The following is a 17353-nucleotide window of genomic DNA, read 5'->3' as shown; positions in this document are numbered from 1 at the left end:
TAATATAAGAAGCTGGACTATATGGAGAAGAACAGGGCATCAGGATTGGAGGAAGACTCATTAACAACCTGAGTTATGCAGATGACACAACCTTGCTTGCTGAAAGTAAGAGGACTTGAAGCACTTACTAATGAAGATCAAAGACCACAGCCTTCAGTATGGATTGCACCTCAACATAAAGAAAACAAAAATCCTCACAACTGGACCAATGAACAACATCATGATAAACAGAGAAAAGGTTGACGTTGTCAAGGATTTCATTTTACTTGGATCCACAATCAACAGCCATGGAAGCAGCAGTCAAGGAACCAAAAGACGCATCACATTGGATAAATCTCCTGCAAAGGACCTCTCTAAAGTGTTGAAAAGCAAAGATGTCACCTTGAAGACTAAGCTACCCCTGACCGAAGCCATGGTATTTCCAATCACATCATATGCATGTGAAAGCTGGACAGTGCATAAGGAGATCAAAGAAGAATTGATGCCTTTGAATTGTGGTGTTGGCGAAGAATATTGAATATGCCATGGACTGCCAAAAGAATGAACAAATCTGTCTGAGAAGTATAGCTAGAATGCTCCTTAGAGGCAAGGATGACAAGACTGCGTCTTACATACTTTGTACATGTTGTCAGGAGGGATCAGTCCCTGGAGAAGGACATCATGCTTGGCAGAGTACAGGGTCAGTGGAAAACAGGAAGACCCTGAACGAGGTGGACTGACACAGTGGCTGCAACAATAAGCTCAAGCATAACAATGATTATAAGGATAGCGCGGGACCGGGCAGTGTTTCATTCTCTTGTGCATAGGGTCACTGTGAGTCGGAACCGACTGGATGGCACCTAACAACAACAACAGTGAAATCGCATCAGATGACAAAATGGTGAACAATCACACAATACTGGGAATCATTACCTAGCCAAATTGACAGATATTTTGGGGGGGATACAATTCTATCTATGACAACGCATCTGCCAAGTGCGTCTGTCTTCATATGGCATCTTCCCCCTGTGTATGTCTCTGTGTCTATTTTCCTTTTATTATAACTCAGAAGTGATTAGGTTTGGGACTCGCCCTTTTCTGGTACAACTTCATAACAAATGAAAAACGCTATCTCCATACAGGGCCACATCCACAGGTATAGGGGCCAGGATTTCAATACATATTTTGGAAAGACACAGTTCAATCCACAGCAGCATGCTATCTTTGCTTTGGAGAAATGGCCTCAAGGTCTTCCTTCTTATTCTGTGCTCTGAAATAGTTTATTACCGTTGAAATTATCTGATGTTTAAAGTTTTGGTGGAGCTGTGATGAGGACTCAAAGCTATCTCTATTTCTTCTATAGAAATTGGTCTTCTTAAACTTTCTAATTTAGTGGGCTCATTTCTATAAATTATGTTTTACTAGAAAATATAAACTTTTATCTACCTTTTAAAATTGATGTGCATGGAGTTGCACAAAATGGTCTTTATCATTTTTATAATATTTGCTAATTTGATAGTCCTTTCTCGCTGGTGTTTTTTAAATTTGCGTATTTTTGCTCTCCACTGTTTAAAATGATGTTAGCTATGGTTTGTCTAGTTTCCTAATTTTATTTCAAAGAACCATTCAGTTCTGTTTTTATCTTTACCATTCTTTCTGTTTTCTTTTCATTCACTGTTTTTTTTCCTATCTTTTTGAGTTGGATGTATATTTCATTCATAATAATTTTTATTCACCTAAGTGTTTTAAAGTAATGAATTTTCCTCTGAACTCTAATTTCTCTATATACATAGATCCTGACATGTCATGTTTGTATTATTGTTATCTTACTGAAATTTTGCCATCTTTATTTAGTGCTTCTCCTTTATCTGAAGAGTTGTTTAATAGTGTATTCTTAATTACTGTGTAAGGGAATTAAAAAAATTATATTGAGGTTCCTGATAACAACCGAAATGGCCAGTCTGAAGATTGGGTGAGATTCCTTGATTGCTGGTTCTGTTTTCACCCTAGCAGCAGCCAGCTACCATACTGTTTCTAAGAAAGGGATGTCTGCTAGGGTTAGCGTAACTGCACTGCAACCCCTCCCTGTCACATAGCTGTGTAATTGCCACACTGTAACCAGTCTAAGAAAGAGATGTTTTCTTGGTCATCTAGTGCTGCTGTAACAGAAATACCACAAGCTGATGGTTTTAACAAAGAGAAATTTATTTCCTCACATTAAAGTAGGCTAAAAGTCCAAATTCACGGTGTTAACTCCAGGAGAAGGCTTTCTCTCTGTCAGCCTTCTCATCAAACTTCCCCCTGGGCTAGGAGCTTCTCCACACAGGGACCCCGTGTCCAAAGGACCCACTGTGCTCCTGACACTGCTTTCTTGGTGGCATGAGGTCCTCTCCTCTCTGCTTGCTTCCCTTTCCTTTTATCTATTGAGAGATAAAAGGTGGTGCAGGCCACACCCCAGGGAAACCCCCTTTACGTTGGAATGAGGGGTTTGACCTGGTAAGGGTGTTACAATCCCATCCTAATCCTCTTTAACAAAAAACTACAATCACAAGCAGAGGACAAACACAGAATACTGGGAATCATGGCCTAACCAAGTGGACACATATTTTGGGGGACACAATTCAATCCGTGATAGACGTATACCCTTTTAAGCCAATCACCCTATAGAGCTTGCATAGGAAGTCCTATCATACAAGCTCCAGCCATAGGAAGTCCTGCCTTAAAATGATCCACTACCAATCAAGTAATGCCTTTGGATGATGAAAGTTTGTAAATACCAATCAAGTAACATGTTTCATATCCATTGTTCCCCTCCTGTAAAACTTCACTGCTGAGTTGCCATTTGGAATTACTGGATTCCAGCTCAAGGGGTTCAGTCTATTCCCAGCTTGAGCTGTCTCTTTTCTTTTAATAAATCTCTCAATTTTACATTAATCAGAATACAAATCTTTACACTATAACACCACAAAGTCAAGGGGATTTTATTTTTTTATTCATTATATTCTACATTTATTGGATTGTGGTTTCAGAATGTTATTCTCATCATTTCTATTTTGGGGGATTTATTGAGGTTTTTCTTTGGGGTTTATTGTCTAACATAAGGAAAAAAAACAAAAACAAAAACAAACCCAGTTCCGTCAAGTTGATTCCGACTCAAAGCGACCCTACAGGACAGAGTAGAACTGCCCCATAGAGTTTCCAAGGAGCACCTGGCGGATTCCAGCCGTAGCACTTAACCACTAAGCCACCAGGGTTTCCATTGTCTAATGAGTATATAATTTATATTAGTGATTATGTTTAGTCTTAGTATATTTTTTGCTCACTTGATTCATCTTCAATTGAGAGAGGTATATTAAAGTCTACTATATTAGTATGTTTCTATCTCTGTTTCCTAGTATACTCAGTTATGTCACTTTTGGTGACTATGTGTTAAGAAGATGTAGGTATTATATCAATAGCCATTATATCCTCATTGAGCATTTTAACCTTTAGCATTAGCAAGAGTCTTTGTTTCATTTCAGATTTACTGATCTTAATTCTTCTTTGTCAAATATCAAGACCATGACCATTATTGTCTTTTTCTTTAAAGTACCTTGTAAATTTTTGTCCTTCCTTTTGTTCTTTTTTTTTTTTTTATTATTTTTTATTGTGCTTTAAGTGAAAGTTTACAAATGAAGTCAGACTCTCAAACAAAAACTTACAAACATCTTGGTATGTACTCCTACTTGCTCTCACCCTAATGAGATGACACACTCCTTCCCTTCACTCTCTCTTTTCATGTCCATTCGGCTAGCTTCTGACCCTCTCTACCCTCTCATCTCCCCTTCAGACAGGAGATGCCAACAGTCTCATGTATCTACTTGATCCAAGAAGCTCATTCTTCACCAGTATCCTAGTCTATCCCATAGTCCAGTCCAATCTCTGTCGGAAGAGTTGGCTTTGGGAATGGTTCCTATCTTGGGATAACAGAAGGTCTGGGGGCCATGATCTCTGGGGTCATTCTAGTCTCAGTCAGACCATTAAGTCTGGTCTTTCTATGAGAATTTGGGGTCTGCATCCCACTGCTCTCCTGCTCCCTCTGTTGTGTTCCCTGTCAGGGGAGTCATTGGTTGTAGCCAGGCACCATCTAGTTCTTCTGGTCTCAAGATGATGGAGTCTCTGGTTTATGTGGCCCTTTATGTCTCTTGGGCTCATAATTACCCTGTGTCACTGGTGTTCTTCATTCTCCTTTGATCCAGGTGGGTTGAGACCAATTGATGCATCTTAGATGGCCACTTGCTTGCATTTAAACCCCAGACACCACTCTCCAAAGTGGAATCCAGAATGTTTTCTTAATAGATTTTATTATGCCAATTGACTTATATGTCCTGTGAAACCCACTCCTGCTACACTGGCCTTTGAAGAATTCAGTTCATTCAGGAAACTTCTTTGCTTTTGGTTTAGTCCAGTTGTGCTGACCTCCCCTGTATTGTGTGTTGTCTTTCCCTTCACCTGAAATAGTTATCTACTATCTAATTAGTGAAAATTCCTCTCCCTCCCTTCCCGCTCTTGTAACCATCAAAGAATATTCTGTTTAAACTATTTCTCCAGTTCTTATAATAGTGGTCTTATACAATATTTGTCCTTTTGCAGCTGACTAATTTCACTCAGCATAATGCCTTCCAGATTCCTCCATGTTATGAAATGTTTCATGGATTCATCATTGTTCTTTATCGATGCATAATATTCCATTGAGTAAATATACCATAATTTATTTATCCATTCATCCACTGATGACCACCCGGGTTGCTTCCATCTTTTTGCTATTGTAAACAGTGCTGCAATGAACATGGGTGTGCATATATCTGTTCATGTAAAGGCTCGTATTTCTCTAGGATATAGTCCAAGGAGTAGGATTGCTAGATTGTATGGTAGTTCTATTTCTAGCTTTTTAAGTGGTTGTACCATTTTGCATTCCCATCAGCTGTGTATAAGTGTTCCAGTCTCTCCACAACCTCTCCAACGTTTATTATTTTGTGTTTTTTGGATTAATGCCAGCCTTGTTGGAGTGAGATGAAATCACATTGTAGTTTTGATTTGCAATTCTCTAATGGCTAATGACTCATGAGCATTTCCTCATGTATTTGTTAGCCACCTGAATGTCTTCATTAGTGAAGTGTCTGTTCATATCTTTGCCCATTTTTAATTGGGTTATTTGTCTTTTTGTCATTGAGTTTTTGCAGTATCACGTAGATTTTAGAGATCGGGTGCTGATCGGAAATGTCATAGTTAAAAACTTTTTCCCAATCTGTAGGTAATCTTTTTACTCTTTTGGTGAAGTCTTTGGATTAGCATTGGTGTTTGATTTCTAGGAGTTCGTTCCATGTGCACTGGTAAAGAAAGTATACTTGGCTGCTGTTGTGTGGAGTGTTCTGTGTATGTCTATAAGGTCAAGTTGGTTGATTGTGGCATTTAGATCTTCCATGTCTTTATTAAGGTTCTTTCTGGATGTCCTGTCCTTCACTGAAAGAGGTGCGTTAAAGTCTTCTGCTATAATTGTGGAGCTGCCTATCTCACTTTTCAATGCCGTTAGTGTTTGTTTTATGTATCTTGCAGCCCTGTCATTGGGTGTGCAAACATTTAATATAGTTATATGTTCCTGGCATATTGTCCCTTTAATCATTATATAGTGTCCTTCCCTATCATTTGTAGTGGATTTAACTTTAAAGTCTATTTTGTCAGAAAGTAGTGTTGCCACTCCTGCTCGTTTTTGATTGTTTGCTTGATATATTTTTTTTTTCATCCTATCAGTTTTAGTTTGTTTATATCTCTACATCTAAGGTGTGTCTCTTGTAGGCAGCTTATAAACGGATCATGTTTTTTAATCCATTCTACCATGCTCTGTCTCTTTATGGGTGCATTTAGTCCATTAACATTCAGTGTAATTATGGGTAGTTATGAGTTTAGTGCTGTCATTTTGATGTCTTTTTTTGTGTGTTGTTGACAGTTTCTTTTTCCCACTTAATTTTTTGCACTGAGTGGTTTATCTTTATATATTGTCTTTTCCTCTTATTCATCGCTGTTGATTTTGTTTCTGGTGAGTCTCTATTTTTTTCTAGTATTTTATTTTGATGTATAGGATAGTTAGTCTCTTTTGTGGTTACCTTAACATTTACCCCTATTTTTCTAAGTTTAAACCTAACTGATATTTCTTTATATAGTCTTGTCTTCCTCTCCATATGAAAGATCTATGACTCTATTTCTTAGTTCCTCTTTATTATTTTACTGTGGTCTTCTTTTACATAATGTTATCACTGTTTTCGTGTTTTAAGCTTTTTTTTTAAATCTTGATTTATTTTTGTTATTTCCCTGTCTGGGTTGACATCTGATTGCTCTGACCAGTGTTCTAGTCTTAGGTTGATACCTGATATTATTGGTTTTCCAACCAAAGAACTCCCGTTAGTATTTCTTGTAGTTTTGGTTTAGTTTTTACAAAATACCTAAACTTCTGTTTATCTGGAAATATCCTAATTTCACCTTCATATTTGAGACAGTTTTGCTCGATGATTCTTGGCTGGCAATTTTTTTCCTTTAATGTTTTGTGTAAGTCATCCCATTGCCTTCTTGCCTGCATGGTTTCTGCTGAGTAGGCTGAGTTTACTCTTACTGACTGTCCTTTTTAGGTCGCTATCTGCTCTTAAAATTCTCTGTCTTTTGTTTTGGCAAGTTTGATTATAATATGTCTTGGTGACTTTCTTTTAAAATCTGCCTTATGTGGAGTTCGATGAGTATCTTGGATGGATAAGTTCTCATCTTTCATGATATCAGGGAAGTTTTCTGCCAACAAATCTTCAACAATTCTCTCTGTATTTTCTGTTATCCCTCCCTGTTCTTGCACTCCAATCACTCGTAGGTTATTTCTCTTGATAGAGTCCCACGTGATTCTTAAGATTTCTTTATTTTTTTAATTCTTTTATCTGATTTTTCTTCAAATATATTTTTTTATATTTATATTTATTGGTGCCAAGTGCTTTATCTTCAAGGTCACCAATTCTGCCTTCCACTTGCTCAATTCTGCTCCTCTTACCTTCTACTGAGTTGTCTAATTCTGTAATTTTATTGTTAATTTTCCAAATTTCTGATTGCTGTCTCTCTATGGATTCTTGGAGCTTATAAAAATTTTCATTATGTCCTTGAAGAACTTTTTTAATTTCTTCAACCATTTTATCTCTGTATTCCTTGGCTTGTTCTACATATTGCCTGACCTCCTTCCTTATGTCTTGAAGAGTTCTGTGTATTAATCTTTCAAATTCTACATCCGGTAATTCCGGGAAGCCACCTTTGTCCAGAAGATCCTTTGATGCTCTGTTTTGAAAGCTTGTTGAAGCTATCATGGTCTGTTTCTTTATGTGGTTTTATATTGACTGTTGTCTCTAAGTCATCTATAAGTTATTGTATTAGTTTATTTTATGTTTGCTTACTGTATCCTAGTTTCTTGCTTTGTTTTGTTTTGATATGCCCAAGTGGGTTGCTTGAGTGAACTGGCTTGATTATTTTCACCTTTGGGGCTCTGATGTCCTGTCACCAGATGGCTAGAGCTGTTATCAGGTGTATGAGTTTATGCGTCCATTCACTTTTCTTGTTTGGATTCAGCTCAGGTGTCCAGGTAGCTGGTCATCAAGACTGTGGTACAGCTCTGTCCTACAGTCTTAGAGTGGCAGAGTGTTTGGTGCAGGTACTGGTATCTGGTTGCAGCAGGGAGTCATGCTCTGAACAAGGCAGGAGGCTGAGAACCATCCCCCGAATGTCTCTGAGAAAAGCACATCCCTGTTCCCTAGAGCATACAGGTGGGTGAATTCTGCAGATGGACCAAGGGCACCCAGTGCTTTTTGTTGGAGGACTGGGAGATATCAGTTATCCTTGTACCCCTGGGTGACCTGAGTGGAGCCACCAGTCCTTAGGCCCCTGATGTGGGTAGGTGAGGACCCTGTTTAATAGGCAAAGCCTTGTTAAATATCAAACACCCACCTCTCCACTGCACAGCTTAAACAGTCACAGTCTGCTAGCAAGGGCCTATTCTCCTGAAATAGGCCCATATAAGTCCATGCAGTGGGAAAGGTATCAAAGTCTGCAGACCATTGATGCCTGGACAGGAGCCGCTTTTGTTCTGAGCTCCCCAGGTTAGTGGAGCTGACAAATTATCTTTTCCCCTGTTGTGAATTTGTTCCTTCACCAGTGCTAGGTGGATGGCTCTAGGCACTCAACAGGGCCTATCTCAGGCCCAGGGAAATCAACAGGCACTGAAGCTGGCTTGGGGGTGGGGAGCACAGTAAAATATATGCAAGTACTTAACTTTTGCCAAGAGCACAGTTCTTCTCTGATTCTGGAGGTGCAAGTAGGCTGTATGGCTGGCTGGTTCTCCCTGAAAAAAGTACAGCTGAACGCTACCACCAGCCTGCTGCAGCCGCTTCTGGGAATGGTGCCTGAGGGGTCCCAGCGATTCAGGTCTGGCAACTTCTCTCCGCTTCTGAATGGTCTCTTTCGCCACCTGCCACTCAGTCCATTTTCTAACTCTGCCTTTGATGTTGAGGGCTCCTAGCTTGTCATAAATATAATCGTTTCAGTTGACTTTTTGGATCTTTGTTGTAAGAGCGATTGCCAGAAGCATCTTGCTATTCCGCCATCTTAGCCCAGCCTTCCCTTCCTTTTATTCTTAATGTTTTTAATTATCTTTTTAGGCATATCTCTTAAATACAGCGTGGAGTTGGATTTTGCTTTGGAAGCTAATCTGAAAATCATTTTTTAGTTCAGCAAGTGAGTTACAACCATTTTCATTTATTGATATATTTGATAAATTTTGATTTAGATAGGTCATATGATGTTTTAATACTTATTTAAAAATATGTGACTATATATACGTATGTGGCCATAGAAGCATAAAAAGCATATAAAATCTTTCACTATATGGTCAGTTTGCTTTCTATATTAATTTGATATTATTTTGGTATTTTGGAGATTTAAAATTTTTGTTCTTGTAGGTACTTTCATACCAATACTTTTTATAGACCTTATCAGTTTTCTAGTAGGAGCACTATTATTATTAATAATCTCCTTCCTCTTACTTCCCCAGCATTCATTTCAAAATAATTTCCTTTTAACTCTAGTTAGTACCTAATCTGTGAAGTTTTTCTTCTTTCCATATACTTTCTTCTTTATCCTACTCTTTATAATTGGTGTATCTACATTATCAGACGTTGTCATGTGCCATTGCACCTATTCTGACTTGTAGAGACCCTACAGGACAGAGAAGAACTGCCTCACAGAGAGTTTCCTAGGCTGAAACTTTACAAGAACAGACAACCAGGTCTTTCTCCTGCAGAGCCACTGGGTAGGTTTGACCTACCAACCTTTTGATCAACAGCCAAGCATTTAACCATTGTGCCACCAGGGATCCTCACATTATTATAGCATATACCGATTACTTATTATTCTGTATCCTTTATCTCCACCATTTGGCCTGCTCATTGTAGAAATCAAACTTTGGTTGTTTGCCAGTGTCTTCCCTTTCCAACTCATCTTTATTTCCTTTAATAATACGAATAGAAATAATTGAATATCATATGAGATATTCTAAGAATGAATGAAGTAAGATATTTAAGGAACTCACATTTAAGTACCCCAGAATGATTTATTCAAGTAAACTCTAACCTTAGGGTGACTTTTTAAAATTAGTAACTGTTTGCTTTTTAAAAAATGAGAGGGATGCTGGTGAGGAGTGAGCTTCTTGGATCAGGTGGACACTTGAAACTATGTTGGCATCTCCTGTCTGGAGGGGAGATGAGAGGGTGGAGGGGGTTAGAAGCTGGTGAAATGGACATGAAAAGAGACAGTGGAGGAAGAGAGCTGGCTGTCTCATTAGGGGGAGAGTACTTGGGAGTGTGTAGCAAGGAGTATATGGGTTTTTGTGTGAGAGGCTGACTTGATTTGTAAACTTGCACTTAAAGCACAATAAAAATTTAAAAAAATGATTATTTCAAAACAAATCTAATAATCAAAGGACTTGCTACCAGTCTCAGTGCAGTAGGTGACTAATTGAACATAGCAACTATTCAGAGAGCTCTGTCCCAAGGAACTTTTGTGCTGATCCATCTGGAATAAGGATAAAAAAAAAAAGGTTAAATAGCTTGTTGGAAACAATGCCCAGAGGCCTCAGGAATAGAGTACAAATAACATATTAGCAAGGCATCCCTGATACTACCTACTATTATGTTCCTAACACATGCTTTTCTCTCTTTGGAGTCCTATCAACTGAAAAACTCACAGTCTGAAGCTGATTCTTAGATATACATCTGTGTATGACAGTTTCTCCTACGAACTTTTAAAAAATTTAAATGTATCCTTTCATAATTCCTTTTCATTGAATGATATTTCTTAAAATAAGGTAAGTAAAAAGATACTTTAAAATGTCATGCATTCTTAGGAAAGGTTGGAATATAGGTAGGTCAAAGTGCCTGATTTACATGTAAAAACAGAGAATATTTCAGAGGTTTTTCCTAAACTTTAGGAATATCTAGTTCTGTGGCTAGGAAGCAACTGGCTTTCCCTTTGTAATAAATTAATCTCTCCCTCTCTCTCTCTGTATGTCTGTCTGTCTGTCCCTCTCCCTTTCTTTCTCACCAAGAACAATCTAAAAAGCATTTAAATTTCATCAAACACTGTGTCTGATAGATGTCAAACACCTGAATGAAGTATAAAGCCCTCATTCAATTCTGTGAACTTTTCAAAATGTATAGTACAAATATAATGGATTGACCTGTCTATGTGTTTCATCCGGGTGGTTTGGTGTCAGACATAATTTTGTTTCTTCTTATGACCTTTTACTATATCTAAAACTAAAACGAGCTGTAAATACTATGTGTGAAGAAAAAGTTGTAAGAATAAGATATGCTAGAATGAAAATGTGAGCAGAGACGCAAAGAAGATATCAAAAACAATGAATCATGGCATTTTATTAAACGGACTTTAAAGAACTGTAGATAAATGTATTTCTGCATAGCAACATAGGGATGGAAGATCACAGGAAGTGGGAGATCCAAATGTCATGGGATCCAAGAGCTAGCAGTGATGAAATATCATGAGAATGACTTGAAAAAGACCTGAGTATAGAATTATGGAGTTTAACCATATATTTCAACAATAAATCTCATAGATTAGGACCACCTGCTGTGGCAACACTATAGAAATATCCAGAGAAATTCCTCATTTTTGGAAAGTTACTGGCTTCATGAAGGAGGCTCTGGGGTAGTCACTATTGACAAACAAAACTACACTTAATTCAGCAAACAATATGAACAAATTCCCAACTAACACAAATTAAGCAAAATTGCTGAAAGTGTAGTTGAATGAATACCATCATTAATGTTATATCTACATAGAGTTACACACTTTAGAGTTACAAAAATACTGTCCTTAGAGTTACATATTTGAATGCATACTGTCATAGAGTTACATTAGAAGAATTCATGGGCAATTAAATATTAATCTTAAAAGACTGAAGAATGATTCATGATTGAAAAATATGAAAAGGTGAATATAAAGTTAAAAGAATAGGCAATAGATAATTTTAGACAATTATTTAATAGCACGGGGAGATTGGAATTTTTAGAATGTTAATTTTAAAGATCAATGTAATTCACACCATGGTTTTATTTCATATCCCACCTACAGCATAGAATTTTCACCTGTAAAAGAACTTTACTCACAACATGTTTTAAAATTCTATATGTTCATGTAACATTTTGCATAATGTCAAGGTCAAATTAGGGTGTAAGGGGCAAGATTCATTTGGTAAACATCCCAGGAGTAGAGATGCTTTCTAAGGAATTTTCAAGCTCTGAATTTTTAGTCTCATTACCTAATGCCTCTTTTAAGGCATTAGTTTTTCATCTTTAGACCCTTCCTACTTATTAGCAGAGTATAAACTTAGGATACAATAATTAACAACATCCTAAAATATGGGTCCTAAAAATTCCTGTGTCATAGGGTTTGATGGTGGGAACTACATGAGTTAATGCATGTAAAAAGTGTATTGCAGTGTTTGGCATAAAATGAATTATTAAGGCTTAACTAGAATTATTGGTTTTATTATTTTTATTTTACACTACTAGCCTAGATAGTGTGTAAACAAAGGTATTCACATCTTAGCCCTCGGAAGCTTTGTATGACCCTTCACAAGGTGGCTCTGAAGATGTAACAAAATTGTATCTGAAAACTGTATTTTGTAACCCTACAAATGTAATCTTTTACCTTTACATCACTAATTGACTGAGAATAACTCAGAATTTTGTCACTAGGGTGCACTATTTTAACTCCCCATCTGTATTTCTGAATATACGCCATTTTAGGGAAGATTGTGGATTTCATAAAATGCACATTATGAACAAAAAAGCCTCATTACCTACTTAGCCTTTCTCAAAATTATTCTTCACTTGTCTAGTTAATTTTTTTGTGTTAATGTACACTTTAGCTAAACAAACAAAGGAATGTCCCAAAAATGTAAAAAATATATCTGGACTGGAATAAGTTTGAGCCTCAAGTAGGATATAGACTTTTCTCCTGACAGCAGTTCCCTGGAGTTAAAAATATATTTGCAAACTTTTATATATGACAGGATAATAAGTTCACTCCAACCAAGAAAATCCCTATACAATAGATAAATTAGCTAAATTTAACATGAAAGATCAAATACCCAATATTTGAATTCAATAGTCACATATGAAAATATACACCTGAAAACAAATTCTTGGCATGTTCAGTTCTCTCATTTTATACTTCAAAAAATTAAAGCTAAAAGTGTTTTGGTTCTAGCTCCGTTCCACATAGCTAAGATGGATTTAAAGCAAGCCTTCTTACTCCCTATAGAGTTGACATAGTTAGTCAGCTAACTAAGTGGGGATGGACAGGGCTATCCTGATAACTCTTATCTCCAGGATTTCTCCTCCTGCTCCTCCTACTGTAGCTACCTCAATATCTTTACTCTTCTTGTCACTGCTTTTTCAGCAATTTTTCTGTAAATGAGCCACATGAATTCTGGGCCCTGTGACATATCGACTATCAGACACACCTCGATATAAAAACTAATAATTTGCATTTTAACAGCCACCTTACCTGAGTTTTTATACCAGCCAAAGGTTGAAAACCATTGCTCTAGAGTTTCCAAAACACATTCACATCTATTTTCCATTAGATCCTCACCCCAACCCAAGGAGATAATCAGTGTTATCTTACAAAGGAGGAAATTCCGTTTTAAAATGGTTAGGTTGTTTAAAATGACTGCCTTTAATTTGTAGTGTCATGAAGGGAAATTACGCCACCTGGCGCCAGAACCCTTATTATTTCATCCTCAAGTTACTGCACTCCATCGTCTATGAATGCATGATCAATGCATAATCATGTTTTGCCACTGTTCCTAACTTTCCGTCTTCCTTGCCACTTCCTACTGCAGCTGAAATAAAGACAATGGCACTAATTAACATAAGCCACCCTGAGGAATTTATTCTACTAGGCTTCACTGACCGCCCTTGGATGGAGAAACCTCTCTTTGTTATTCTTCTGATAACATACCCTATGGCCATGATGGGAAACATTGCCATCATTCTGGTGTCCAGGTTAGACCCCAGGCTCCACAGCCCCATGTATTTTTTCCTCACCAATCTCTCCTTTTTGGACATGTGTTATACTACAAGCATTGTCCCTCAGATGCTGGTTAACCTGGGAAGCTCTAAAAAGACAATCAGTTACATGGGCTGTACAGTTCAGTTATATTTCTTTCACACAGTGGGTGGCACAGAATGTCTGCTCTTGGCTGCTATGTCCTTGGATCGCTATGTGGCCATCTGCAGGCCACTTCACTACACCCTAATCATGAATCGGCAAATCTGTGTCCTACTAGTATCCATTGTGTGGCTGAGTGGAATCATCTCTGCTGTCTCAGAGGCTGCGGTTACATTACAATTGCCACTCTGTGGTCTCAACAAACTGGATCACTTGTTGTGTGAGATTCCTGTTCTGTTAAAGATTGCCTGTGGTGAAAAAAGTGTTAATGAGCTTACGCTCTCTGTTGTATGCATTTTTATGTTAGCTGTTCCACTCTGCTTAATTCTTGCTTCCTATGCCGGTATTGGGCATGCCTTATTGAACATTAAGTCTTCAGAGGGAAGGAAAAAGGCCTTTGGGACATGTTCTTCACATCTTATAGTAGTTTTATTATTTTATGGCCCAGGTATTAGCATGTACCTTCAGCCCGCCTCTTCCATCACAAGGGACCAGCCCAAGTTCATGGCTCTCTTCTATGGAGTGGTGACACGTACACTCAACCCCTTCATCTATGCCCTTAGGAATAAGGATGTGAAGGGGGCATTAGGTAACCTGATGAGGAGACTTTTCAGTTCCAAGTGAAAGATGGTAGACAGCAAATGAAATTATTTACCAATTAAAGTAGGTTTATTCGAAATTTCTGTAATAATGCATTCTTGTCCCTGTTGTAGGGGAAAAAAAATCTCCAACTTTAGTAAAGCAAAAAGAAAGCTTTATTCGGCATATATTCCAAAGGACAAAAGTTGAGAAGCAGACAAAGCATGTTGCCAGAGCTGTGTCTGCCTGAGTCTAAGGAAATATTACAGACTAAGCAAGAATGGGAAAACAGACAAGCACACTACCACAGCCATGTCTGTCCAAGTCCAAGGAAGGTTAAAGAGTCATCAGTATAAATTAACATTAAAAGTGGGCAAAACAATTGAAAGCGTCACCTTTTCACAGATTGGCTAGAAACTGTCATCCTACATATTGAATTGTCTTAACAATCATTGGTACAGGTTTCAGTAAGGACAGTCAGGAGGGTCTTCATTGGTCCAACAAATTTCTATTCACTAAATGTTAATAGAAAAAGATAAGAGTAGAAAGTCTTTTGTGTTCTGGCTTCTGTGAAAGTTTCCCTAAAAGATATTTTCCAAGATTATCCTATCTATTGCCTTTATACCTCAGGGTCCAGTTGATGTCCTTGTGAGTCCTTGTGAGCCCAGCTCCAGCTGGGTCATATTCTCTATGCTCAGAACAGGAAATAATAAGTCTAATATTATTTCCTAAATCATTCCCTCCTTTTGATTGGAGATTAGAGATACCACATCGATGATCAATACCTGTACTTAGTTGAGTTCATGGATGGCAACCATAGAAGGTTCTTTAAACGCACGGTGCTGGTTTTCCACCGGATACCATCTGGTTCTTCACCAGGATCTTAAGAGCAATATTCTCATTATTTGCACTGTCAAAGTGCGTAAACTCAATGTACATCAGCATTTTAGCCTGAGGCCTTCTTTTGCATTTTAGATGTGTAAAACAATAGAAGATAAGTTTTATTGTACCTAATGCTATCAGGATGTAGACTAAGAATCTTACTTGTAATAGTACAAATAAATATGGTGTTTGTAAGGGTGTTACAGTGTGTAACCAAGTAGCTTATTACCTAATTTATGTATATCTTTTTCTTCTCTTGTGTTATTTATCTAAATGCAACAAGAGGTATTTGCTACAACACATACTTTTGTGGACCAATAAATAAAAATCTAAGGCTATTTTATCATCTCATGTCACCTTAGCTTAAGGAGGTCAGAGATCACTGTTGTGTTTCTATCACACTAGCAACATAACTATGTCTGTTATTTGTCTCATAGTGATTGGAAAATTTTTTAAAGATTTCTTCAATTCAAATATACTGTAAGTAGGAATTAAATTTACCAACTATACCCTGAGTATTGGACCAATGGGCTTTCTTCTGACTCTCGTTTTACAAAGGATAACAAACTAACATTACCTTTCTAGTATTTACTAGGAATACCTAAAGATAATCTTAACATTCTCAAAGTGTATTTATTGCTCACAGATTCTCTAGGAATCTAAACAAGAGATGGTCTACATAAATTCACTATTGGTTGGAAAGTGATCATCTAAATTTGTGTAGTTGGGTGTACCACACAAAAACATATTATCTATAAAGCACACAAAGTTTGTCTAGAGAGAACAGAAGGCATAGAAAAATTTACATATGAAAAACAAGTTTCTATTAAAGAATACATGATTAGCAAGATAATATAGGATGGACTTCTGTTGGAGGTCTCCAGTTAATCTGTTTAAAACATACTAAGTGCTTTCCCTGAGGGCAAGCTGCCTCTCCTTGGTTTACCTATCAACAGTCATGGGTCACTTACTCAGTAGCAAAAGTGGAATCTAAGACAAAATGCAGTCTGAGCCATGAGGTCGATTTCTTCTGAGAACCTGATTTCATTAAGACACATAATTTTCTACATAGCAAGAGGGTAAGAGTGTGATTACAAGCATTAGACAGGTATTGCATTATCTTGAAGACTGATAAACGGATTATTGATTTACCCTAAACATAACTCTATTTATTGAACTTTGGAGTCAGTTTCTCAAAACAGACTGAATCCTTAAAAAAAAAAAAAACAAAAACAAAAACACAAAGCCCAAAACAAAATGGTCTTGTTAGTTTATCTGGACAATTGTTTGACTCAAAGTGGCTTCAAGAATCAGTTTTTTTCTCAAAGCCCGAGGTTTAAAAGGACGCCAAAAGGCAATGGCCTATGTAGGTTGCCCCAACCTCTGTGAAAGCGAGAAATCTGGATTCCAGGAGAATTATATACAGTCTTTCATGGTTCCCTCCTTTGGGTCAGGATCTTGTTATAGAATCATTGGTCAAAAATATTCAATAAATGGTAATTGGGCACTTTCTGGTGTTTAAGATCCCAGGCACCATACAGCAAATCAGGAGGTAGAATAGGAACACTAACACTAAGCCAATTGTCTGAAGTAATCAATGAAACCATGACCCTAAGGTCTTTGAACCAAGGAAACAAATCTCAGGAGGTGTTTTGTTTATGCATAAACAGTATCAGTAACTGCTTTTCATGTGCCTCAGCAACAACTACATTCTCCCAAACCTGACTGTGTATTAATATAAACACAGCAATATTTATCTATTAAGGCACAAACTATTCCTTGAGAGAACTAATAGAAAATCTAATGCTATTATAACTTCTAAAACCATAGCTCAAATTTCAGACACTTTTTTGGTTATGATATTTACAACTCTGCTAAATTTACCAAAAGGAACTTCTAATTCAAGGGTTAAAATAACTAAACCCATTAGTTATTTAGGAGAAAAGAGGAAAATGGTTTCTTATATCCAGAAAGTAGGACCTAAAAGCATTTCTTATTTCTAGAAAGAAAGACTTTCAAGTAACAGAAATATTTTTACATAAAACCTATAGTATTTCATTTACTCAGTCTTGTGTAGTTAACTTCTGTTGCAAGTGATTCT

At 37.2% G+C, this 17353-nt stretch overlaps 1 protein-coding gene across 1 annotated transcript; it reads left to right on the top strand.

Moving 5' to 3' along the window:
• The first annotated feature begins 13476 nt into the window (after positions 1–13476).
• LOC126077752 (olfactory receptor 2B11-like) lies at positions 13477–14415 on the top strand. The gene has a single exon (XM_049887371.1). It carries the CDS (start codon positions 13477–13479, stop codon positions 14413–14415), a length of 939 nt encoding a protein of 312 aa, XP_049743328.1.
• Positions 14416–17353: the final 2938 nt, after the last annotated feature.

Source organism: Elephas maximus, chromosome 1 (assembly GCF_024166365.1).
Source record: "Elephas maximus indicus isolate mEleMax1 chromosome 1, mEleMax1 primary haplotype, whole genome shotgun sequence".
Taxonomy (NCBI): Eukaryota; Metazoa; Chordata; class Mammalia; order Proboscidea; family Elephantidae; genus Elephas; species Elephas maximus.
This window is presented reverse-complemented; position numbering and strand designations above follow the sequence as displayed.

What these genes read in the sequence shown, in the direction of transcription:
- LOC126077752 (XM_049887371.1), top strand. Translation starts at nt 13,477, where the DNA reads ATGGCACTAATTAACATAAGCCACCCTGAGGAATTTATTCTACTAGGC.